The sequence below is a fragment of the Lytechinus variegatus genome, chromosome 4 (assembly GCF_018143015.1).
Source record: "Lytechinus variegatus isolate NC3 chromosome 4, Lvar_3.0, whole genome shotgun sequence".
Classification (NCBI taxonomy): domain Eukaryota; kingdom Metazoa; phylum Echinodermata; class Echinoidea; order Temnopleuroida; family Toxopneustidae; genus Lytechinus; species Lytechinus variegatus.
In genome coordinates, this window is record NC_054743.1 from 28,913,643 (window position 1) to 28,940,378 (window position 26,736).

Here is a 26,736-nt window from a genome sequence, read left to right on the forward strand (position 1 = left end):
ATCGAGGGAGGGCGAAAAAAAACAAAAGGTCACCCGTATATTACCCAATCGGTCGCTCAAAGATTATTTTTTTGTTTCTTTGAAGGAGCTAGTATTCCTATATAGCAGTCACTTAGCTATATTCTTATAAAACAATAATCTCACAAGCCCTATTTATTTTTTTTACAGAAATTTTAAAATGGAACATTCTGGGCATTGTTTGTGATCCTGAGAAGATGCGTCTGCAACTATAATTACTTCATGCGAGCGCAAAGCGTATAAGCAGAAGTTTTAGAGGAGTGCTCCGGTAAAACGTGCCTATTCAAAATATGAATCATTAGGTAGGCTCGGCATGAGTGTCACATCCCCACTTTCCTTTTTCTTATATCCATTACATGGAATCATAATATGTGTCTCCATTATGATGAAATAAGTTGCAGCAATAATGCATTAAATCAGTTATCATTAACTGGTTTTAATCAGTTTTGGGGATTTTTTTTGGAATAAATATAATTTCATATAATAATTAATACAAAAGAACAATTAATTGGGGATATGACATTTGCTCATTGAATAAATTCATGAATAAACACACAGAATTGTTTCACTGAAATAATGAGAATCACTTGACAACAATGCGAGCTGAAAATGTTGATACTCCGACAGACATTACATAGCACTTTTTAAAATTTAAAATCAAATTTGTAAATCAAGCAAAATACATGAAAGCAGAAAGGTTGATGTCCGAGCTGAAACATATGTTTTGCATATTGACTTCAAATCTTTATATTTTAAGCTCCATATCGATCATGCAGTCTATTGAGCAAGATATGCATCTCATCAAACATGCAATATATGACATGAAAGATTTTTTTTGTGCCCACGTCGGGGGGGGGGGCTGCAGGGAGCTGATTGCGCCACTGTTCTTGTTTGTTTGGCAACCAGTCAAAAATGACTATTTTTGTCACTGTTTTTTTTCTTTAAAAGGATGAAAAGCGCTCCCTCTCCTCCAATTTTCCTGTTCTATTTTTTTTCCTCTTTTCCTTTTCTTTTAAAGAAAATTACGTCATTGTAAATAAAAGGTCACATGTGCATGATTGGTCAATGGGCAGGATTCCTCGCAACTGGCTACTGATGTTGGTGCTGCAATTGAAGTATAGGAGACAGGATAATTGTATGGCGGATTCGTACTAGGACTGTAAGTTTTTAAGGAATTGCTTTATGTCTGGCCAATGCAGTTTATTACCTTTTGAGGGATAAAAAAAGTTGTACATGTATCAAGTTAACTGTTAAGATGGTTAACACGAATCGGGGCTCCGCCGCGCCCGCGCTGCGCCGGAGAGAGAGCAGTGTGCACCAGCTCCGTGGCAGCGGAGCTCAACAGGCCAGCCCAGGAGCCAGGGCAGGGCCGGGTCTACCGCCCTGTACCGGTACCTGGGGCCTATTGCACGAAAGGGTCTTCCCAACAACTTACAAGGACCGAATTTAAATTCGTGTCGCCCATCTTTTATGATGTGCTGTATGCGGGATATTTCTGAAATGCATGATAAACAAATGAAATTTGTTAGCTAGCATTTAACAGTAGAGGCACACGGCAAATATTGGAGACTGTCTCCAAAATCCAATGCAATGTCAAATGTGGGAGAGTAAGAGTCCTATCAGAGACTTTTGTGAAGAATTTGGGTATCCAATTTCAGAGACAGTCTCCAGTTTTGGAGACCAATTTCCTTTGTTTACATTTGCGGCAAAAGGATTACCTTGGCGGCAAATAAAAATGTGACAAGCAGATTCCTCATGAAAAATTACCCCTTTATTTTTTCACCGTCTACTTTAAAAATTCACCGTCTACTTTTGTTTTGATAAGGATTTTTGTTGTCAATCACTCACAGAACAGATGGGCTTCTGACCTGAGTGAGACAAAATTTGGGGTGGAAAAAATCATGCTTTTGTTGGTGTTGTTTCTTTTGTCCTTTTGCAAAGCAAGTCTCCAATGTGGGAGATTGTCTCCCCTATTGGAGAGAGTCTCCCATATTGGCCGTGCGCCTCTACTGTTTAAATAAACTTGTATACAATTTCTCAGGATATTCACATCAAGTCATCATCATTCATGAACAAAGATTTTGTTTAGGCCTACTTAAATTTTTAAAATAAAATGTTTGCAGGTACTGGTAATATTTCATTTAAAATGCTTTTCACATGGTGCATCATAATAAATGGGCGACAAGAAAGATGGTTCTTGCAAAGACCCTTTCGTTCATTCGGCCCCTGGACCTCAAGTGATCGTGCAGGTTCCACTCCACTTCACTACCGCTACGCTCCACCTACCCGAACTATGTTCGGACCTCATTGGTACTAGGAGTGGCCCGGGCCTGAACCTCAAGGTGGTGAACTCGCTCAGATACACCGAGTGGCAAAAGTGGGAAAAATGTATATTTATTGTATGATTATGTTGAAACGGCATCAAAAAAAGAAGAAAAGCTTAACGTTAGGCCTAATTTCTTACTTTCCACCCTAATTTCGCTCCATATCCATCCTCCAGTTAGCTTCAAAATTGGTGATTTTAGAGCCAACATGGACTCTGGAGTTCCTCACATATATCAATATAATTGTGATCATCAATTCAATTGACAGATAATAGTTTGTATTCTTTTTCATTTCAGATATCAGGATGAACGAATTTAAATTTTCAATGCAGATTCAACGCTGCACCCGAGAAATGAGCATCAGACTCGCATTGCAAACGCTTTTGGTTGTGTCCTCATTATGCATTCCTACGACCTCTGGGTTAATGACCCCTGGTATGATTCGAAGGATGGTTACGGCTGGTCTACCTCCTCTTCAACCTCAAATCCTGGGTGAAGTATCCACAACATGCAAAGCTGATCTTGCTGCAGTTATATTAACAGAGACAGATGAACTTCAGCTAGGTCTGTAAACTCCTGACAGCACCAAATTTCTCTTTCAAAAAAGATTTAGGATATTAAGGGGGGGAATAATGTTATGGGTAGTATGTCATGTTCAGGTTTGTGCGGAGCAGGCCACTGAATATTTATAGTCTTTGTGTCTCTGCAAACGATCTTGAAAAATACCCAGAGGCCAGAGCTTCATATATGATTAGAGGTTTCCAGAAATGATTAAAAATATATTGTTGCAAAGATTTGCAAATAACAAAACTATATAAAAAAATGCCCCCCCCCCATATACATGTACTATATCTCATGCGGTACTGATAAGATGTAATTTTTTTTTTGTATTTCAGTTGTTGATGCCATTGGTAAACCTCAGTCAGGTCTTATGCATGGTAATCTTGCTTGGCTGGGCCATTTTGATGAATGCAATAGTATTCCTGATTTCAACTACTGCCTATCAACCTTACAGATCCAACTGCCTGCTAATGCTACCAATATACCCAATGCATATGGAGTAAGTACATATATATGTAATTCATTTGAAATTTTAATTTAATTTTATATAAACTAACTACATGTAGGCCTACTATATGTATGTTCCACACATTCCCGTTGCAAAATAATGATTAAAATGGACCAACATGTGATTGTTGAGATGTAAAATTACTGTGTTCATGTAGCATCTGCTGTATTTAAAATAAAATGATGCTGCGGTTCTCCAGTAGAAAAAAATGAAGAAATATAAAAATGAAAAAAAAATCAAAGAACAATAATTCCATACTTGGTATTGTGCAAGTGACCCTCACATTTTAATCAGACAAATGTTATTTTTAAATCTCAACTGTTGTGTTGATTCCCTTGAGGTAAATAGGGACCTGGCAGGAATTGACCCTCATGTTTCAGATGTTTGTGGTTTTGAATCCCAGCCACTGTGTTATTTCCATTAAGATGCAAGAAATTTATCCATATTGTGCTGCACTCAACCCAGGTGAGGGGACCTGGCACTGATTAATTCTTTGTCCAGAATGTACATGCAGAAGGGCCGAACAGCTGCTCTGCTATAAAACAAGCCATGGTAATAATGCTGTGGTATTGGAGAGCACCGAGAGACGTGATTGTTAATATTTATGTAAAAATGATCTTAATAACGATAATTATTATTTTATGAAAAAAAATCCATCAACATTTCAAAGGTCATGTGCAGTCACTAATAACGATAATTATTATTTTATGAAAAAAAATCCATCAACATTTCAAAGTTCATGTGCAGTCACTAGTGTATCCTACAATGTAATATGTAACATACATGTAACAGTGTGGAATATCATGGACAGAGGAAACTGAGGAGAATACTCTCAGTATATCATACACTGCACACATAGGGGAAGGCGGGGTAAGTTGTGACAGTTTTTGCTTTTTGCATGTTAGAATTGATATGATTAATAATCTTGTCGAAATAAGTACCTTGCCTTGAAATTTAATTCTTCTGAAATATTTTCCACCTATATATAACTCTCTATCCCCACACTGAAAGTCATCGTGACCTTTGAAAAAAAACGATGTCAAATGGCTCAACTTGCCCCATATATGGGGTAAGTTTGAGCCACCTTCTGGGGTAAGTTGAGCCACAAAAACTATGTACAAAATGTATGAGGGGAGAACCAGCATGTCAATTTTTTGTTTAAAGTCTTTTCACTTGCTAATTCTCTATAAATACTAACATTCTTTAAAAGGAAAAGAGCAGCCATGTAAATTTACTCCTTTCAGCCAGCATTTCAATCGATTTTTATGGTTTGTTTGTTTTTTAAGATACATTACCATAGGAATTACCATGGCTCAACTTGCCCCATGCTGTTTGGCTCAACTTACCCCAGTCCGAACTTAGTGCGATAATTTTGTATCCACACATTTATTATGCATCCATCATATAAGACTATGACAAGAATGAAGATCCATACCTGGACTAATAATGTTGTTATCATGTCTTTATTATATTTAAAGACGTGTGTGTTTATAAAGCAGTTATCTATTTCACACTCTTTTTTACTTTTTTGGCTGAAATTCATATTTTTCCCTCTAAAAAACTACTTTTTGTTTCAAAGTTGAAAACAATATGGTGGGGTTAGGGGTTATGCTATGGGTCATCAATACATGACACCACCACAATGTCTGACTCATTCATTATTGGCCTGGGGCTGGTGGCTCAACTTGCCCCTATGCTCAACTTACCCCGCCTTCCCCTACATGTACATAATCTCATGGCTACATATGTATCTGTCACATAAAGTGCATTTGACCTTCGCATGCTGTTCATATTTTAAGTAAATATCAATACCAGAATGCATAATCATGGTGCCACTTTGAAAATAAAAGTATTCAATCATGAGAAGCATGGGCACTTTATGAAGCCTGTTTTTAATTGGCATGTGATCTGAGAAATTCCTAGTGGACTTTGATCTCTGAATGTCCTTACACGCATTAATCACGTGAACACCTTATTGTCTCCTTTGAAGTGGATCATTAAAAAAGTTGCTCAATAGCTTGATCTTTGTCAACTACAAATGTATTGGGTTCATAAAATGTTGATTTAAAAAATGGCTATTATGATATGAACTTTGTCTCCTTAAAGTGATCCATCATGTGGCAAAAAACAATATAACTTTGTGCACGCACACGGCGGTACCGGTATATTACATTATATGTACAGAGTATATTGTTGAATGGCCATCATAACTTTGAAAGTTTATGAATGTAGTTCATGTAATGTGAACATAAGGGTAATCAAGTATCACTGATATCTTGCACAAGTCTTCGGTCACATGATCAAGGTCAAATGTCAGGGTCATTGAACATAGTAATTTATCATCATATGAATGGTGTTAATTTTTGTGAATAATTACTCTATCTTCCTTCTCAAAGTCTGCCAGGGTGCTACTTATGCACTTGCCCGATTGCCCGGGGCAAGTGAAAATTAGAGTCGGGAAAGTTTTTTTAATTAAAGAGCAAAACTCTCACAGTAGATTGACCAAAATTAGGGTCGATATGATATATTGACCCTAATTATGGTCATGGCAGGCTATTAATAAAAACCACTTTGCAAAAAGAAATGCAATAACAAAGTATGTCAGTTCATGTCATGTCAGAGAAAAGGGTCAATAGTTAATAAAACCGCAAAACTTTCTTTTGAAGAGGTAAAACTTTCGATGCTTGAGAATTGGTATTTTACCAAAGTGAAATTACAGTATTCTGAATATATTCTTAGTTTTGTAATCTCTATTTGATAGCAAATTACATGTATATCTACCCAAACATATTTTGAATTACACAGCTATGTACTGCATCGATGGCACTATGGGGGACTGTCTAATATTATTTTCAAGTAATGAAAAAAAAGGAAATGAAAGAAGAAAAAAAAGAAAAAGAAGTTGAAGAGGAAGAAATATGGCGAGATGAACAGAGCTCTACACTCCACAGGCACCACATGAGGCCACCATAGAGAAAATCATATGTGTTCCTTGAACATCTGACGATGACGATGAAGATGATGATGAGGATGATGATGACGATGACGATGATGATGATGAAGAAGATGATAAGGATGATGAGGATGAAGATAATGAGGGTGATGAAGATTATGATGAAGATGATTATATGGTGAGGATGATGAATGGTGAATATGATGATGATGGTGTTGGTTGTAAGGATAATTATGATGATGATGACAATATTGCATATGAATTCAAGCATGTATCCAGAATCAGATCATGGGCCCACTTGTCTGGGGACAATAGTGACTCTTATGCTTGCCCATGGGCAAATACGTTTCTTTGTCATAGTTGATGCTGGATATGCTATCTGAATTTACCTACATGTGTTTTCTTTCTTTCCTACATATAGGCATCAAATTTAATGTGGGGACTGTGTGTACCTGAATCATGCTCGGATTCAGATATAGTATTCTCTCTTCAAGACTTTATAGGTAAGAAATTCTAATTATGGCACACTCATACATGTATTTCTAGAGATCCAATTGCATTACATGAAAAGAAATGAGATAAAATGGAATGTGAAAAATTGAATGAAACAGAAATTACTTAGAGAAAGCAGTGTATTTTCAATGCATTGCCAATAAGCCAGTTTGGAGTTCCATTCTGCGCATGATCAGAAGAAGGCCATTCAGACTAAAAGTGAGATGGTGGTTTAATATCTAATGAGATAAGCACCAACTTTGATGTCTTGATTATTCCTATATTCTTTTGAATTTTGTTTTTCATTAGATCCACACAAAAAACTAGCGACTGGTATTTCACAGCTGGCCAAGTACATGTACCTGTATTTAATCCCATTATTTAATTTAATTTTTTCAAATGAAATGTATGATTATGTTTTATGGATATTTTTGTAATATCACATATTTTAAATAACCTAATTTACACTGGTCAATGCAGAAACAAAGAGCAACAGAGCCTGGCAATTTTCAATAAATCTAATATATTTGTGTTAATTCATCCATGCGATTGTGTTGAATATTAAATTGAACTTTACCTTTGATAATTGTAATGCAGACTCATAATTGATTGACACTTTTGACCTAAAATTTGCTTTACTGAATCTAAACATTGTGCAGATGTATATTTATGTTGAACTTTTCTTCTTTTCCAACCAGAGTTGGTTGAAGCTCCTTTCAACATATCTGCTGTGAATGCATCATCTGTCGTCTGTGCGCAAAAGCCGCCTATACCATACAACAATACAGGATTCATAGTTGTTATGTAAGTAAAATGTCCACATCTGCAGTTCTACCATAGTACTGTGGTTTTAAATGGCATTCCAGGCTGAAAATGATATTATTGAACTGATAACATAAAATCAGACAAACAAAACACCGAATTTCATCAGAATTGGACAAAGATAACAAAGTTATTAAAGAGTAATACATTATTTCCAGTTCTTCATAAAAATGCAATATGCCAGCTTATGATGATTTTCTTTGTATTTTATTGTATATATTTTATTATATTTATTAAAGTTTTATCCTCCAAGAATTAATGAAAAAATAGATTGACTACTGATTTGATGTGTAAGATATTCATTGCTGCAACTTATTTTTTGCAAGGTAGACATAAGCCATACATGTACACATATGTTTAAAAATAAAAAATAGTTTTGATTTCAATGTGACAAAAGAATAGGGAAGTGGGCCATGACATCATCAGCCCACCTATTGCCTATTCAGTATGGTATAACTGCTTTCAAACTCTTTTGCTAAAGTTTAGAATTATTTTTTTTTTTGGAGTGGTTTGCTCTTTGAATATTAGTTTATTTATTTAGAATAATTATTTTCAGCTCAGAGTACCCCTTTAGCATTCAGGAGAAAGTTTCTATTTCTTTTAAAATCCAGAATTATATCAAATTTTCCAAATTTACAAGTATGAAAAAATAAAAAGAATAGAATAAAAAGTCCCATATACATGTATTCTTTGCTTATTAATATGTACATGTGTGGGGCGTTGTGGCCCAGTGGATAAGTCTTCTGACTTTGAAACAGAGGGTCGTGGGTTCGAATCCCAGCCATGGCGTAATTTCCTTCAGCAAGAAATTTATCCACATTGTGCTGCACTCGACCCAGGTGAGGTGAATGGGTACCCGGCAGGATTAATTCCTTGAATGCATGAGCGCTGAGAGGCAGCTCGAGCTAAAGCCGGGGTAATAATAATAATAACAACGCGCCTCGGAATAGAATATTTCTAGATAGATGGCGCTATATAAATGCCTATTATTATTATTATTATTATTATTACATCAGTATCTTTTGTTGACCTCCCCTTCTCAACCCAAAACGATTTGAAGGAAAACAAGCACTAAACTATATAGCAATGTGGTGAAACCCTTCGTCTTTCTCCCGAGAATTCTGCAAGCAACTTTTCACTACCAATTCTCACACCTCATCATAGACATTAAATGGAGAATGCAAGAAAGCCGTTATGAAAAAGCTCATAGTGTCTTTAAAGCAGGAATTCATTTTCGTTTGAACTGTTCTTTTTGTTTGGTAATATGCTGATTGAAATAAAAATCCTGATTTACATGTGTGTAGTGCAAAAATGTGCGTATATTTTTCTGCACTGTAATAGCTCCTGAAATCATTGCTTGGAAAACAAAATTAAAAAAGGAAAAAAAAAGTTTGAAAATTTAAGTATTGATGGGTCTTACTTTTTAGTAAAGCATAATGTTGAATGTTTTACTCAGGGAGAAGTTTAATTTCAAATGGTAAGTTATTCCACAATCTTGGGGCTTCGCAAGCATATTTTTTGTTCATTCTTTACGTCTTTTGTAAAAAAAATCCTGAGACCCTTTGCATTAGATTAACTTTGCCATCCAAGGGTAATAGTGAGCCATTCGGTAATACCATTGTAACAACATTCAACAGCCAATCAGCAGAATCAAGGATTTCACTTAAAGAGGCCACAAAGGGAGAATGGGAGAATGCAGGCATTGCTTGGATTAGATTTGATGCCAAAATCTATGCTTCTAAAATTGATTTATTACCCTACATGTATATGTTTCAAATTTCGTGCTGTTAATAGAAGTCATCAAGTAGCCTAACTTATCGGAGAGCTGAGCAGTCAGTAGTACATGTAGACTCCCAGCTAAAGCCTACATGTCATTGGGTGTTCTGAAATCGGCGCCGGTATATATCTAGATTGGTCTGTGAGAGGGATCAGATGATAGGCTCCCCAATCAGCCGGGTAAACCCGAATGGAACCTTATTTTCACTTTCAGCTTCTACATGTACGAATGATACAGGATTTTTATTTTGGTTTCACAATTATGAGACCCGGTGGGTGTTTCATAAAGCTGTTCGTAAGTTACGAGCGACTTTATGAACGACTGGTGCTTTCTTCTTGTGGTAAATGTCATCCACCAAATTTTGATTGGTGATTATTTAGCGCATAAGAAAGGTTCACCAGTCGCTCTTAAAGTAGCTCTTAACTTTAATTCGAACAGCTTTATGAAACACCCACCTGTTCAGATTCTAGGTCTGAAAATTATTGAGAACTTTGGCTACCTGAAATATTATTTTCCTGAGTCAAATTTTGACTTTCCGATATTTTCATTAATTGCATTAGTCGACTGAATTACATGACAAATTATTATGTGTAAAGTAAAAGCCTTCTTAAAATTGTGTTAACGTCTCACGATTCAGCCCTTTGCAGTTATTGCATTCAACAGGGTTCATTTCTTTGTAAGAAATGTGAAATGCATGATTTGTACTGAATGTGTTCCTCTGTTGTGAGAAATGTTTCTCAAAGCTGCTTTACAATGTGGAGCAATTAGGTTGAAAGGATATGCACTAAGAAATTGTTTCGCTATCGGCCTTTAATGCCACTGCAGCGAAACTTGATGTCGGATCACGAGAATCGCAGTCTGGGAACATGACCACTGAACCACGAGATTACACCTGAAGGTTCTTAGTCCACAGCTGATGCATGATGGGAGAGAAGTAAATTTCAGCTACATTTAGCTATGCACACTATTCACATATACACCTGGATGTTTCTAAACCATGCACAATATTTTTTGTCTCTATCCGGTGGTGTTTGCTTTAAAAATCTTGTTTTGATAAACATGGCATTTTACGTGGGATATATATTCATTAACTTTGCTCTATATATTGTATATGATACCTGTTTTTTTTTTTTTGGTTAGTTAAGGTCTGTTTTGTTTCTGACTGGTTTATTCTTTCCATGTTTATAGTTCATCCCCATTACTCTCCTATAGGTGTTTTCCCCACCAATATATGCTTAGATGACTTAGTAACAACATATTTTTATTAATTTTATAATCTACCTCTACATGTAAATAACCAATTTTAACACCATTACTCATTGTATTTTTTGATGTTGACATACATGTAGATTACATAATGTAAATTATGTTGTGTCTAACATTCATGAAACGTGTGATATAACCACTGGTGTACAGCTTCATTAGAGAGACAGGGTAGTGTTGTATAAAACCTAATCAATAACAAATAATCTCTCGTTACCAACTAAATTGCTGTATTTTAGTAGGTTATATGGTGAATGGTGTTGATTTTTTACCTGATTGCTAAGAAAGCATGAATGCTTGTACGCAGGCAACCAGAGGACCGATGGCTTAAAGTCCTATCTGAGGGACCTGGTAATGAGGATGAATGCTTTAACCCTAAATAGACTGGGCTATTTCGACGCCTAAGAAGACTGGGGGGGGGGGGCTGATTCAGCCCCCCCTTATCTCGGCCGTCGATCGCGCAATCGCGACGAAAATTGGCACACGCGTTACCCATGACATCTACAAAACTATAACGTCAAATTCTGTAAAAAAAACTCATGAATCATTAAGTATGCTAATTTATGCGTAAAATCATTAGTTTGCTCTAATTAATAAAATAATGCCCCTGAAATGCTAATTTTTGTTTCACATACTCTAGATAGGCATCTGATCAAATTTATTTTTAAAAAATTTGAACCTTCTGAATATTCTTCCTTATTCTCTTTTGCTGATATACATGTATACATAAACTTTAAAATGAAAATGCAGCAATAAATGAAATTACTGGTGTTTGGAATTTTAGAATAAGAAAAAAAATATATGTCACAAACATGAATTTTCTTCCTCCATGTTAAGTTTTCCTTGTTTTCCCTTCTCTTGTTTTTGATATTTTTAGGTCATTTCTTGCGGTTGTTGTTGCCCTTATGCTGCTTGGTGCATTCCTTGACAAGACACTGCGTTCTATTGACTACAAGCCACCACCTGCCAACCTTCCCCCCACCCCTCAGCAATCCATCAACAGGTACATCAGAGTGGTAGACGCATACCCCTACCAAAGGATGAGAGACGTCGGTAACGATACGCAGCAGGTGGAGCCAGAGCAGCAAGAGGGGCAGCGAGAGACAGAGGAGGTACCCACTGGTGAGATCTTTTCTGTTCCTGCCTTTCATATCAAAATAGCCCTGGGGGCCGTTTCATAAAACTGTTTGTAAGTTACGAGCGACTTTAAGAGCGACTGGTGATCCTTTCTTACGCGCTTGACCATCGCCAATGAAATATGCCATTTTCCACAAGAAAGGATCACCAGTCATTCTTAACTTACGAACAGCTTTATGAAACACCCACCGGGAAATATGGGGTTATGAAAGGAAGTATTAAAAGAAAACTGCTGGAGCATCAATGTTTTATGAAAAGAAATCAAATTTGACTGTGAATCGTTGGCCTTTATACAAGGATGATGCTGTTTCGCGAAATGTCAGCAGTAGCCTGATATGGAAGACTAGGTAGCAGCCACCTCCTTTACAGTCCGGTCTTGCGTTACATGTTGTTTTATCGACCAGGACAGTACGGCAATATGCCAGACGGTGGCCTGTACTTATAGAGAAGAAGGATAAGATCAGAGTTTTAGGACGGTGGCTGCTTCGAAAACTTTCAATGTAGAAGAAAGGCAAAGACAAAAGCTTTACCCTCCCATTTCATTATAGGTGAGTTGCAACTAGAAATCATATGCCCCTGTCAAGCACGTGGCTGAAAGAATGGAGGATGTTCGATATACATGTATGTTGAAATTTTTAGAATTTGTAAACAATAGAAATTGCCAAAAGTACTAGGTTTAAGAATTATGTTCATTGTAAAGCTTACTATCTTGCTCTGCACGGAAACTCTATTCATTCCTACTTGTTGCAACTAAAAACAATGGAATGAATCTTGTTGAATAATGTACATCACATATGACATTGTCTTTATTTCAATAAATGTATAAATTTATCCATCTATTTCATCAGCCTGTACCAAATTCTGGCATCAGTTTGTGCTTTCATTCGCTGTCAACCGCAACTTGGCCAAGCTGCTTAGTGCTAGGAAAACAGAGGGCAGTATATCATGCCTAAATGGAATTCGGGTCATCAGTATGACCTGGGTCATTATGGGTCATGTGATGTCCTTTGTCCAAGGAACTGGTATAGTAGGTAGGAATATTGATATTTCATTGATATCTCGTGCCTCACATAAATTGTTTACATTTTTTTGTATTTTTGGTTTATTTGTTAAAAAAAAATTAAAATTTTGATTATGGGGGGGGTGATTCATTTACTGCCAAGTTCTCAGCTATTACTGCCTGAATTCAACTTTAATAACCTTTTTAACATGTGGCCTATTGCATTCATTACAAGAGTATGCTTCATGAAAATCCCATATATGTCTCTGGTTTTGTTAAATTTTCAATTATTGAATGAAAATTACTTCCATCAGGATTTATGAATGTGAATAGTAAAACAAAAACAAAAAATTTAATTATGCATAGCAATTTGGCGCAAAAGATTCAAATTTCTTATTTTTCTTACAATTTATGTATATAAAATGAAATTTAAACTTGTGTTTCTAATTCTTTCAATCCAAAATTTATCAGTGTGATTATCAATTCTTGACATTAGAAACATGGGGACATTGTTTTGGAAAACAGTCTTTACAAAGTTACATTGTACACCCACAAAGGAATTTTCCATGATGTGCTATTTGTTATAAATCTGAAACAGTGATGCAATTCTTTAACAGTACTTACGTGTAGGTCTCTTTTTAAAGGAATCAGTTGGAGAAAAAAAAAGGCAGAGTCCCCCAACTTTGGATGTAGCAAGGCTGAAATGTGCAGTACTCGAAGATGTAGAGTCATGTAAAATGTGACTGTTAAATATTTTGACGATGTTACTATATATATTTGGATGCAAGACATGAATTCTTGCATCCAAATATCTCATGAAGAGATGATGATATCTTTACCCAGCATTTCTCATTGAATTCTTTTTGTGATTTGTTCCCTGATTTACAGCTAACCCTCTTTTTGCCTTTGGATTCCTCAGCCATTTTGGCTTTCAAGCCATCTCCAATGCATTCTTCTCTGTTGACTCATTCTTCTTCCTCAGGTAAAGTAGCATTTTCCTTTTCACCCTAATTGATAATGGAATAGCCTTCTCAATTCCTGGGATTGAAGAGGTGCACTGTACTCGCCGCCACCTCTTTTGAGAGAACTCCACTGGTTGCCTGTGCATCAAAGAATTTCATTCATTCTGTTAATAGTATGTAAATCATTAATCGTTCAAGCCCCACATTACATCACAGAATTACTTAAACTTAAACCCAATTACAAAGTCGAAGCCTGCATAGTTCCAAAGATAGATTATTGTTCCAGATCCCCTTTCACAAAACAAAAGGTACACTTGGTGATCGTACATTTGCACTTGCTGCCCCCAAACTATGGAATAGCCTCCCAATTGACTTAAGAAGCTCTCCATCATTGAGTCTCTTCAAATCAAAATTAAAAACATATCTCTTTTTAGTTGAGAAAACTTGCTGTGTAGATTTAAGTAAAATGAGATCAGCGGAGTATATTCATATAAAAGCTATGCTTTACAAATTAATGTTTATAATTCTATTCATTGCAAAGATCATCAACCTTTTTTGTGTCCTGTATGACATACTATATTTCATTTCAGCTGAAAAGGATGTAAAATATTGGTTCTTGCTCCCCTTCTGATACTACATGAGGAGCACCTTCAATCAATCAAGATATTTTATTATTTTCATGTCAAAAAGATGTAAAATGTTGTCAAAAATGTCCTGTACAACACAGCATGGAATAACCCCATTGAATATAGATTTAACAAATATTAGATAGGTTTATTTGGTAAAACTCATACATCATGGCGGCCAAGCCGATGATCTTGGTAGGGGAAGGCGGAGTAAGTTGAGCATAGGGGCAAGTTGAGCCACCATCCCCAGGCTAATAATGAATGAGTCAGACATTGTGGTATTGTCATGTATTGATGACCCATTGCATAACCCTTAACCCCACCACTTTGTTTTCAACTTTGAACAAAAAGTACTTTTTTAGAGGGAAAAATACAAATTTCAGCCAAAAAAGTAAAAAAAAGGGTGCTTTTTACCCACACACGTCTTTAAATATATTATAGAAATGACAACAATATTGTTAGTACAGGTATGGATTCTCATTCTTGTCATACTTTTTTACATGATGAATGCATAAGAAATGTGTGGATGTGAAAATATCGCAATAAGTTTGGGCTGGGGTAATTTAAGCCAAATCAACATCGGGCAAGTTGAGCCAAATCAACATCGGGCAAGTTGAGCCATGGTAATTCTTATGGTGATGTATAATAAAAAAAAAAAATAAAAATGTAAAAAGCCATTGATATGCAGGCAGAAATTAGCAAATTCACAGTTCTTTTACTTTTCGAAGATGTTAGTATTTATAGAGAATTAGCAAGTGAAAAGACTTTAAATGAAAAATTGACATCCTGGTTCTTCCCGCATACATTTTGTACATAGTTTTTGTGGCTCAACTTACCCCAGACGGTGGCACAACTTACCCCACAGATGGGGCAAGTTGAGCCATTTGACATCGTTTTTTTCGAAGGTCACGATGACTTTCAGTGTGGGGGTAGAAAGTTATATATTGGTGAAAAAGATTTCCCAAGAATCAAATTTAAAGGCAAGGTACTTATTTCTACAATATTACTAGTCATATCAATTCTAACATGCAAAATGTAAAAAGTGTCACAACTTACCCGCCTTCCCCTACAGTTTAAAATCACAAAAATGGTAGTATTTATTTTGTTATTATTTCATTTTATATTATTGTATTACATGTTACAGTGGACTACTGGTGGCATACATGGCCCTTGGGAGGATGGTGAAGACAAATGGAAAACTTCCCTGGCTATGGTTTTATTTCCATAGATACTGGAGGTAAGTGATGAGGAAATACAGAGCTGCAAACCAGTACGATTTTGGCGTATTTAGTTTGGCGTATATATATTTTTTTTTTACAAAATCGTAATTTATTGAGAAAAATCATCTTTATATGTCTTTATTTCATAAAACTTTAACAAATATGGTTATTGGATCAATGTAATTTCAGGTAACTTGTCTTTTTTTCAATCATTTTGTTAAAACCAGGGTGAGATATACATATGTTTAAAAAAAAAATTTTCATCTGCACGAATGTACAGTAATATTCGAACGTTCGGAATATTGCATTCGTTGCAAGTTGAAAAAGTCTATTCAACTCTGCTTTGCGTCGTTGAATAGAAGACTGTTTCAACTTGCACACTCATGCAATATTCGGAACGATCGCACTCACCAACATTGAATATTTGTATAATATTTTCATCCCTGTAATTGATGTAATTGTTTCTTATTTGATAATGTTTTCTGTTGATGAAAATAATACTTGTACTGTACTTAAACGAAAATAATGTAGTAATGAAAATTCATCTACTCTATACTGAGTCAATCGTACTTTGATTAAATCGAGAGTATGTGTGTGATGACTGTAAAGTGAGAAATCATACAACATGATACTTAGAAAAACTGTCTTCTTTGTAAGAAATGTTTCTACTTCAGCACTTTGCCGTTCATTTCATGATAGAATTATTATTAACGTACAGATTATGTTTGAAAAAAAACCCCAAGATATTTGCTCTGCAGTTTGCATTGATTTTCATAGGTAATGATTAAAAGTTTGAAGTATGTCATCAAGAAAAGTCTGATCATTTTTTTTGAAGCGGTGATTCACTTCTCTGTTACCTGGGCTTTAGCTCAAGCTGCCTTCAAGTACATGCACTTTTAATAGTGCATTCAAGGAATCAATCCTGCCTTACCCATTCATCTCACCTGAGTGGAGTGCAGCACAAGGTGGGTAAATTTCTCGCTGGAGGAATTCACAGCATGGCTGGAATGTGAACCTACGACCCTCTGATTGAAAGACGCAAGTCAGAACCACTAGACCACGATGTACCCGATACCAGTGTGCCTGATATAGATTATTTCTTGATACATTAGATGGCGCTAAACAATGTCTATTCTCTTTTTTAATTTTTTTTAAAACCAGGTTGACTCCTGCATTGGGTATGACGATGCTGATCTCTCTTTATATAAAGCCTTATTTAGGAAGCAGTCCGATTTGGTATGTCCAGACGAAAGATGTTGCCTGTGAGAAATACTGGTGGGCCAATCTCCTCTACGTCAATAACTTGGTTCAAAATGCCGGACAGGTATGAAGTGTAATAAATAATAGTTCATATCTATATAGCTCTTTTTGTGTGAGATACAAAGCGCTTTGAGATGCCATCCCTAGAACAAAAGAACAATTTTGTCACTGCCTAGTAATTTGAAAACGTTTTATCTCCTATGCTGACCAGCGATGGCATCTCAAAGTGCTTCGTATCTCACAGAAAAGGCGCTATATAAATATGAAATTAACAAGTAATTACTGATGCATTTAGGTGTTACCTTTAGGAAAAGTTATCACTTTAAGGTATAAATCATTGTGATGTTTCACAAAGATTTAAGTGTGACTTTAAGCTATGCTTAGGGCCAATGGACGCATTTTATGAACACATTATCTCATTGATGGATATACAGTAGCGCAAGTTTCCTGTGATGTCAGTCATCCAGGTTTTATATCTGTTTAGTCCTCAACTCTATTGGTGGCCAAATTCACCTAAAACTCACAGAGATCCCCCTCACCAGTACAAATAATGCACGTAAGCTCGTGCATGCAGGGCTGAATAATGAACAATGTGCGAGAAGAGTCAATGGATATACTGTACCGAGGTCCGCAGGATCAAGTGCGGTATATCCATTTGGCGAGTCGAACACAGAGTTCATTATTTAGGTCCTCTATGCACAAGAATGTGTGTATTGTTTGTTTTATACAACCCCCTCCTTCCCCATGTTACTGAGTTTCCCCGAATTCTGTATTTGATCTAAATTCTAGATAATTCCAGACCTCGCACTATCATGCACTCTGACGTCACAGTGCAGGATAGTACTTCTGGTATGACATCAGAGTGCAGGATAGTGCATTTTGGATGTAATAGTGCGATTCGCTGAATTTCATGTGATCCGATTTGGACCAATCAGATTACAGTACATTCTTGGGAGATGTACAAACCCTACTCACGCATCCTCCTCCCTCAAGCCAACTCTCCTGTCCTCCTCCAGTTCCTTCTTTTACTTCTTCTCTGGTCGCCCCCTTCCCATCTGACCAGCCACCTTAAACTCAAGCACCCTTCTAAAAAAAAGGATCAATATCCCTCCTCAACACATGCCCATACCAGTGACGATTCACAGATAAAAACTGTGTATTTAGTGTGATATTTTGCTCATACTCAATACTTTTTAAATGAAGATATTGTATTGTTTTCTATTCCGAATTCCAGTGTATCGGATGGGTTTGGTATCTTGCTAACGACATGCAGTTCTTCGTGATAAGCCCTCCCCTACTGATTATGCTTTACAAGTAAGTGCATGTACAGGTACATTTCTAAATTATATAAACAGTTTAGTGTCATGTGGCCTCTTCTACTGTCATGGTTTGCCCAACAATCTTCCATTCAAAGAATATTAGTACTACAGATTATGGCCCGTATTCTGAAGTCAGGTTAACTTAAACTCAGGTTTAAAGTTGTAGTTTAAGTATGGACAGCCAATTGTTACCTAATCAATAACCATAGAGATATCATACTTTCAGCTCATTCGGCTCTTAAATCATTCATAATTGTGTAGGAAGTATAAAATAGATGATTGTCTTCACCATCGATGAATCAGGAAAGAGTACAGTAAATATAAGAAACATGCAACTTAATAAAAATTTTGGTACTTTTGGCTTTCCATGTTTAAACCACAACTTTAAACCTGAGTTTAAGTTAAACCTGACTTCAAAATATGGGCCTATGGGTCCATGACATTTGCTTGGCAGCGATTGTTCCGCTAGGGATTCCACTCACTAATCAAAAGACTTACTTCGACCCTTGATATAACACTTCACCCTACCCTAAATCTAATCCTACGACTAACATGAAACCCTAATGTAACCCTGACCCTAACCCTACGTCTTAGACGAAATAAAGCCCAGACCAATTGTCTCAGGAGCAACTGTCAAGTCATGATCTAAAATACTGAACATAATGCCAAGTCTTTGGCAGCATTTGCATCAATTGTATTTCGGTCACCTTGACAGCAGAGGGTTTTATGAAATCTGCATTTTCCTTTCACATCATAGATGGGTAGCAGGAGATTAGACATTGTGAACTTAAATATTGATAGCCACATTGAACAAGGGTATCATTTGTGTATACCCTATGTACCTTCAGCATCTTGTATGGTGAAAACATGTATATGTAATAAGATAGTATTCAATTAATTGTCATGATTGTTGTTGCTATTATTTTTACTTTTGTTATCTTTGTTAATATTACATGTATTATCCTGACAGGGTTCCGATAGCCGGAATTTTGAGCATTGGAGTAATGTGCCTTGCAAGTTTCATCTCCACAGGTGTTCTGATGGCCAAATACAACTTCTCTGCTGTGCTCATGTAAGTAGCATACTTTAATGCATATTATTCTCTTCAGTTTTCAAAGATAATCAGTAACCGACATGCACCTGAGTACAGTGTAGGTACATGTAGTCACATATCTTGTATTAATTTTGATATTAGCTATAGCAATGACCAGGACATGACTTTGAACAGAAAATCCTACAAAATTTCTGATTTTCTTTCAATTTGTTTTATCCTTCTCAACAACATTAAAAAAGGATATCTGTACATGTAGAAATATATGTAACACTACAAACAGGACTCGGGTCAATATAAAACTTAGAATGTGCATGTGTATAATGAAAGAAAAGCAGCTCCCCCCCCTAATAATTAAAAAAAATTAATACATGTTGGACAGATCAAATGATTGATATTTTTCATAAAGCATCTCTGTGGTTACGTTTATCTCCATAGGCAAAGAGATTAATTGTTTCTGCTCACGGAATATTATTTTCTTAGGTGTGTTCGTTAAAATTTTCACATCCATTGTATGTATATTTTTTGATTTGTTCCTTTTAAAACTTGGTATTTGAGTTGGATTCTCTATTGAAGGTGCCCAAGCACAATCTCTGGGACTGTGGAGCGGTTTTGTATTCGCCACCATCTTCATTACAAAGATCATAGACATAATTTGCATGCAGCTGTCAGTCGTCAGCCAGTCGCGTAGCACTTGCACACATGCAGAGAACACGTATGCTGTGCTCCTTTTGGCTACATTGGTATTGGTCCACACATCTGCTGACGTCACTTCACGCTGCAGGAAGTGATGGAGCAAACCTGCCAAGGTCTTTGAACAGCAGTTAAACGTACGCGTTCTAAACATGGCATCTGAGTCCGCATCATATAACGTTGGTGTCAACTGGCTGCTGACGCCGTCTGCCACGCATATGTACATGTATTTCCAGCAGCATCCTCTGAATCTGTGGATATCATTTTACCCCTATCTAGGACAGATTCGCGCAATAATTTTGCTGTGCAAATTTTTTTAACGCACCGCTTGCTGACTTATTACTTTCAAGTCTTGCGCAACTTTTGAGATTAATTTTGCATTACCCAGGTACACGTACAAGATTTTGAAAATATGCATTATTTATTTGCATGTCAGAACAAAAAATTTCTCAAAAACGGGATTTTGTTGGAAAAGTCAATGCAAATTGTGTTCTCAAACAAATATCATAAATTTAGGATATTTATGATATTTTAAATAAAATTATTTTTAGTTTTGCTGGTCTAAATGTACTCATTTTATGGTTTTTATGATCTCAGAGGAGTCCTTAACTAGTTTCATTGAAAAAAACAATGAAAAACAATAGGTAAAAAAAAAACAAAAAATGTGTACATGTACATAAGAAATTGCAAAAAACAATATAATACATATTAAGAAAATGATTTGATATCACAATTTTATTCATGTACAGTTGTTGAAAACACGACAAAGAATTTCTATACCAAAAATTAGAACATTTGGAGCTTTATTTAGGGTGTTAGAGGGAGAAGGTATGATTTCACATACATGTACATGTACTAAGTACGCCTAGCTAATTTTGCATAAATTAACATAATCACTCAATAGCAATTCGCATGAAAAATTACTGTACAGTTTTGTAGATTATGTCCCAGACAACCCACATGACAATTTTTGGCGCGATCGCGCAGTCAGCGGCTGAGATCCCCCCCTCTGCCATATGAACTCCCAAAATAGCCCAGCCTAGATAGGGTTAAATTGTATTTTACATACTTGTTTTCACTGAACTAACTTCTTTATCTCTTCTAGGGATGCAGCAAATCCGCATCAGGATCCAAACAATTCTTTTATGGAAGTGATCTATGACAAGCCCTACTGCCGCATTGCCCCTTATCTTGTTGGCATGGTGATGGGATATTTTCTCCATCTATATAAGAATAAACCCTTCAAATTGCACCCTGTAAGTGAAATGTTGAAATAATTGAAATGTTACATGAAGGAGTATGCAAAGAATAAGTGTTCGCTAATTATTCTCTATAAACAAATCTCTTTAAACAATTGTAACATGCTTGCTTTCAGTGTTACAATATTTTCATTTTTTTTTTAGGGATGCAGCGAATACGCAAGATCCAAGCCATTCTTTTTTTGATGTGATCTATGACAAGCCCTACTGCCGCATTGCCCCTTATCTGGTTGGCATGGTAATGGGATATTTTCTCCATCTCTATAAGAATAAACCCTTCAAAATGCACCCTGTAAGTGTTTAAATTGTTTAAATGTTATGTGATGGAGTATGTAAATAATTTAAGGATGTTCCACAGTTAGAATGAAACCCATAACATTTTCATAAATTTCTTCAGCGCCTAAATATTCCAAATCTCAAAATAACATTGGTTCACATGCTTGATATTTTGCTATCGAGCTTTGAAGTTTACCCAATGTGACGATCTTGAGAAATGCGCATTCACAATGTTTGGACATTTGTAGACATCATGGGATCACTACGTTGAGTTTAATCATCTACTGCTCAGTCAAAATCTATGTAAATTTCATCAGATTTGACAGTGCAGAATGAAGTATTCTGAAATTGTAGAGGTATTAAAAAAATGGTTTCATGAATAATTCAGCTAATAAACTTCATAAAATAACAAAGCTTATACGTCATTAGAATGCAGATTACGGGGAAAATCCACTTATACCTGTAGCTTGTTAATCACATATTCGTCCTTTGTGACGTCAAAGCGCATAGCGTAAAAAATATGCGCAGGTCATAATGCGCAAAAAATGAACTATGGATGTCCTTAATGGTGTTTTTTGTTATTGTTCAATGTAGATGTATTTTTACCTACTGAGACAGTCCTAGATACAGATTTTGGAGTCATAAGGTCATAAGGTCAAAGGTCATATCAGATGTTATGTGTGACATATATTCTATTTCTGAAAAGGAGCAAGGCATACATTTCAACTTCATAAGGTTTTGATACTCAATACAGCTTATTGTTCTGTTCTTAAAGGGAGATTGGAGCGAAGAGATCAACATTTTGTGTGGACTCTCATTGATCATTGTAAATATCTAGTCTTAAAAGATACATGTACCTTTTTAGGTAAATATCAATGATATAGAAAATGAATGAGCCTACAATTGTATTCATATGGAGAAACTAAGATGTTTCTGAGAGGAAAGTGCTTGTTTTGCCTCCTGGTAATACATGTATTTAAGTGTCGTATGAATGTATTGAGAACATTTTTGTTAGTATTCTGGAGGCCTGAGTGATACAGTGACAAATGCAGCCCTTTTCATCTAACTCAGAAAAGATTTGCATGTATGTACACAGGGGTCCATTATCTTTATTTATCTACTTTAGGGGGGGTGGGTAGATATTGACCCCAGAATGGTCAATTAAATTCGACAGGTGAAAAAATGTTCATTTTTTGGTGACCTCGGTCTCTGCTGAGCTGGTCTCCGATACAACTGGTATCTTGCTGTGAAACATTTGACTGATTGTCTCATCGTCTAATTTTGTAATTTTTCTTCATTTTTTTTGTCGCAGATCGTTGCCGTGATAGGATGGCTCATTGCTGCCGCAATTGGCATGACGTTGGTGTATGGCTTATACCCTTCCTATCATGGTCATGTGATGAGTACTGCTGAAAGTGCTGCGTACATGGCTCTGTGTCGGTTCGTCTGGGCTGTGTGTCTCTCCTGGGTTGTGTTTGCATGTCATTATGGTTATGGAGGTAGGTATCAAGTTCAAGAATTATCGTGGATTGTTCAAATTCATATTTTTATGATTTCTTGGTAAAATCAGACACAAAGCAATTATGATACAAAGTTGAAATATTACAAATTGATGAACAGCTCTAAAATTGAAATTATGATTTAAAAGTAGTATTGGTAATGAATTCAGTCCTTTGATTCCTTTGATTGTAAGCGAAACTTTTACTGATCATTTAGTTTAGAATTAATTAATTGGAGTTTTATTCACTAAAAACTCAGCATTTCGCTTCATCCAAAGGATTTTTCAAGCCAATATTTTCACTGAGTAACTTTGTGCCTTTGCATTGTCACAGCTCCCCCCCCCCAAACATGTTGCAATTTATAATTATGTGTGTTAGGTGTACAAGTTAGGTGTACAAAGGTTACTGTGTACATTCAACATTATCTTCTAAATTTGAGAAATTTAAATATTAGTCACCATCGAGAGTAGTAAATTAAAGTAAAAAAATTGAAAAAATACCATTGAGGATTTGATTTCTGAAATTTGGAATCAGTATTGTTATAACCATTGTAAATTTGTGTAATCATTAAAGGACAAGTCCACCCCAACAAAAACTTGATTTGAATAAAAAGAGAAAATTTCAACAAGCACAACACTGAAAATTTCATCAAAATCGGATGTAAAATAAGAAAGTTATGACATTTCAAAGTTTCGCTTATTTTTAACAAAATAGTTATATGAACGAGCCAGTTACATCCAAATGAGAGAGTTGATGATGTCACTCACTCACTATTTTGTTTTTATTGTTTGAAATATGAAATATATTTATTTTCTTGTCAATGTCATGTAAAATGAAGTTTCATTCCTCCCTGAACACGTGGAATTCCATTATTTTAACATTTTGTGCTTCAGGCAAGGAGGTCCTAATCATCAAATTCGTAAAAATTGTATAATTCAAACAATAAAAAACAAAAGAAATAGTGAGTGAGTGACATCATCGACTCTCTCATTTGGATGTAACTGGCTCATTCATATAACTATTTTGTGAAAAATAAGCGAAACTTTAAAATGTCATAACTTTCTTATTTTACATCCGATTTTGATGAAATTTTCAGCATTGTGCTTGTTTGATTTTTCTCTCTTGATTCTAATCATAATTTTTCTGGGGTGGACTTGACCTTTAACAAACCCAGTGCTTATTTTTCTGTGTTTAATACAAGTAGTATTGAGCTGACTACCAGCACTATGTCATTGTATAAATGTCTTAGTCTACCCATGGACCTACATGGACCTACCACTCTGATAGGTCCATGTTCTACCCCACTTTGATTATTGTTCACATATTTGGAGAAATGCAGGGAAAACCCAAATTAATTAATTGTCTCATTGTAATGCAGAATAGAGCCCTTCGTATTGTGCTCAAAGTAGATTCCTTGTTCAGCACATCGGCATTATATATCAAATTGAATGCTGAACCAATCGTCCTTAGATGGAAAAAAAAGCAATTGTATTAATATTTATGTTAGTCAATAAGCTTTTACTGCAGTTTATATGTAATAGGATTAGTCTTAAGCAACATTTTACCCACACACTCAGTAACTCAAACAATGTAATAAACCTAAATATACCCAAACAGACTTTGCACGAAATAGCAGCCTATATCTTACCATACTTGATTTTAATTTATTGGCAGAACGTATTCACACTTTACCAAATCTAAATTTATTTGAATCTGAAAATCGAAGAAGTCCTGAAATCTTGATTATCCTTTTTTACCAAATAAAAAAAAAATTGTTACAATTGTGTTTTTGTTTTCTGTTTTGATTTTGTTTTTCTGTTCTGATTTTGTTTTTCTGTTTTATTTCATCCTCTTTTGGGGTTTGTATTTATTTATGGATTTTTGCTTTGCTCATTTTACTTTGTTATGATTTGTTATGCTTTATATTCTTTGTATACTGCACGTCCTCTCTGAAAACCAGCCATTGGCTAATCGAGGGCTTTTTACCATGTTTAAATAAAATAAATCAAATCAAATGTCCATTTGCATAGAAATATTATAATTATTGTATCTTTGCTGCTATACTAATTACCATGGTAACAAGACTTTGGAGTCATCAAATTGATGGTATAATTTTTTTCCAATTAGTCTGTCATTTCCAAGCTTGTTCTACTTTTTTCTCCATAGGTTGGATCAATGACTTCTTGAGCTGGGAACTCTGGATTCCGATGAGCCGCTTGACTTACTCTGCCTATCTCCTTCATCCCATCATCATCTCTATTTACAATTTCAATTTTAGCAACAACTACTTCTACTCCATCTATATGCTGGTGAGTATGTTTGGTTCAATATGTATTTTGTTATTGCATTTTCATCACATTGCATGTATGACTGGAATATGTTCTTAAGTCCTAAATCAATACATAGAGATATATCTCTGAGCACAAGAAAGGGACACCAGTCGTGTATACATTTATTTGTATCTAATGAACAGCTTTATGAAACAACCAACGGATATTAACGATGTAAAAAAAATTTGCATGCATTTTTTTCTATTGTTTTTTAATGAAAATTGAATTTTCAATCATCTTTAGTTTAGGAAACACAGGTTTTGTTTAACAATTGTAGAATCTCCGGCATTTATTCTGTTGTGGTATTTGGCTTTCAACTCTTATTCTATTATTATTGTTATGAATGTACCTTACACATTATAATTTTTTTTCATTACGTGTTCAGGCATTTGAGATCACCTCCATAGTAACGATGGCCTACCTTGCAGCGATTCTCTTAGCAGTAACCATTGAATTTCCTCTTGGCAACCTGGAAAAGTTCTTTATGCCTCTGGCAGAAAAGAAGACAAAGTGATCTGGCGCCCTCTTGTGCTTCTTCAAACTCTGCCATCAAGGGATGATATCTAGGGTTTGAAAGAGAACAGGCATTTGTTAAAACTGCCAATAAATACTTATAAAGGAGGACAAAATTAAAGGTTTTTCCTTCAATCAAATTTCAGAACAAATTCAACAAATAATTCTGCTTTCTTACTTTCAGCACAAGAAAATTTACTGTGAACACTGGCATACATGTATGTATATGATTTTATTACAGAACCAAATCTTTTAGAAATGAATGGCTTCATGACAGTTGTCCCCCCCCCCCCACTTATGTGACAAATGCTTCAATGGAAAACTCAAAATCTGACCCAATACCCAATCCTAATCATCAAACCACAAACTATTTTGGGCTATAATTGGACCTCCCCAGATATAATTCCTGATAGATTAAGCCACCTGAGCACCCCCCCTTCCTTCCTAGAAACCCCCATTTGGGAGGGGAGGGGATTTCCTAAAACCACCCAGAAATAGATGTGCCTAACTAAACATACAGTATGAAAGTCTTGGGTTTGATTCCATACCTTGCCCAACCTTTCACTTTTAAAAGCAAGACATCCTACAGCTTGTTTATGAACTGTTTTTATCATGTATGGAATAAATGAATATGGTGTGGGCAATATTGGTACAAAATAAACCTATGTTCATGGAACTTTTTTGTTTTTTGGAGAAATTGTTACAGGAGTACATGTAATTATCTCAGGAGAAAGGGTTGTGTCTCAGCGATCAAATTATTGCATTGGATCAATGAGAAATACTTTTTAAAAGATGCTGGCCTTATCACCAGTCTGAAAATGGAGAGTCTCACCCTTAAAAATTTGAAATAGGTTGGCATTCCATAGGCAATTT

At 35.7% G+C, this 26,736-nt stretch overlaps 1 protein-coding gene across 2 annotated transcripts; it reads left to right on the forward strand.

Moving 5' to 3' along the window:
- Nucleotides 1-1,055: 1,055 nt before the first annotated feature.
- LOC121413779 (nose resistant to fluoxetine protein 6-like) lies at nt 1,056-26,469 on the forward strand. 2 transcript variants are annotated; one of them, XM_041606725.1, is made up of 16 exons: nt 1,056-1,177; nt 2,640-2,906; nt 3,239-3,402; nt 6,786-6,867; nt 7,555-7,660; nt 11,596-11,840; nt 12,704-12,886; nt 13,744-13,837; nt 15,588-15,680; nt 16,825-16,987; nt 18,158-18,237; nt 19,213-19,314; nt 21,092-21,242; nt 22,834-23,020; nt 25,187-25,329; nt 25,736-26,469. In XM_041606725.1, the coding sequence occupies exons 2-16, from the start codon at nt 2,648-2,650 to the stop codon at nt 25,862-25,864; spliced, it is 2,181 nt and encodes a 726-aa protein (XP_041462659.1). In that variant the 5' UTR covers nt 1,056-1,177; nt 2,640-2,647; the 3' UTR covers nt 25,865-26,469. The 2 variants fall into 2 exon arrangements, with proteins under 2 accessions (XP_041462659.1, XP_041462660.1); XM_041606726.1 differs by lacking the exon at nt 21,092-21,242 and adding an exon at nt 21,390-21,537.
- Nucleotides 26,470-26,736: the final 267 nt, after the last annotated feature.

What these genes read in the sequence shown, in the direction of transcription:
- LOC121413779 (XM_041606725.1), top strand. Translation starts at nt 2,648, where the DNA reads ATGAACGAATTTAAATTTTCAATGCAGATTCAACGCTGCACCCGAGAA. An exon ending in GACAGATGAACTTCAGCTAG is followed by an intron (nt 2,907 to 3,238) that starts GTCTGTAAACTC and finishes TTTGTATTTCAG; the next exon opens with TTGTTGATGCCATTGGTAAA. An exon ending in TCTACTCCATCTATATGCTG is followed by an intron (nt 25,330 to 25,735) that starts GTGAGTATGTTT and finishes TTACGTGTTCAG; the next exon opens with GCATTTGAGATCACCTCCAT.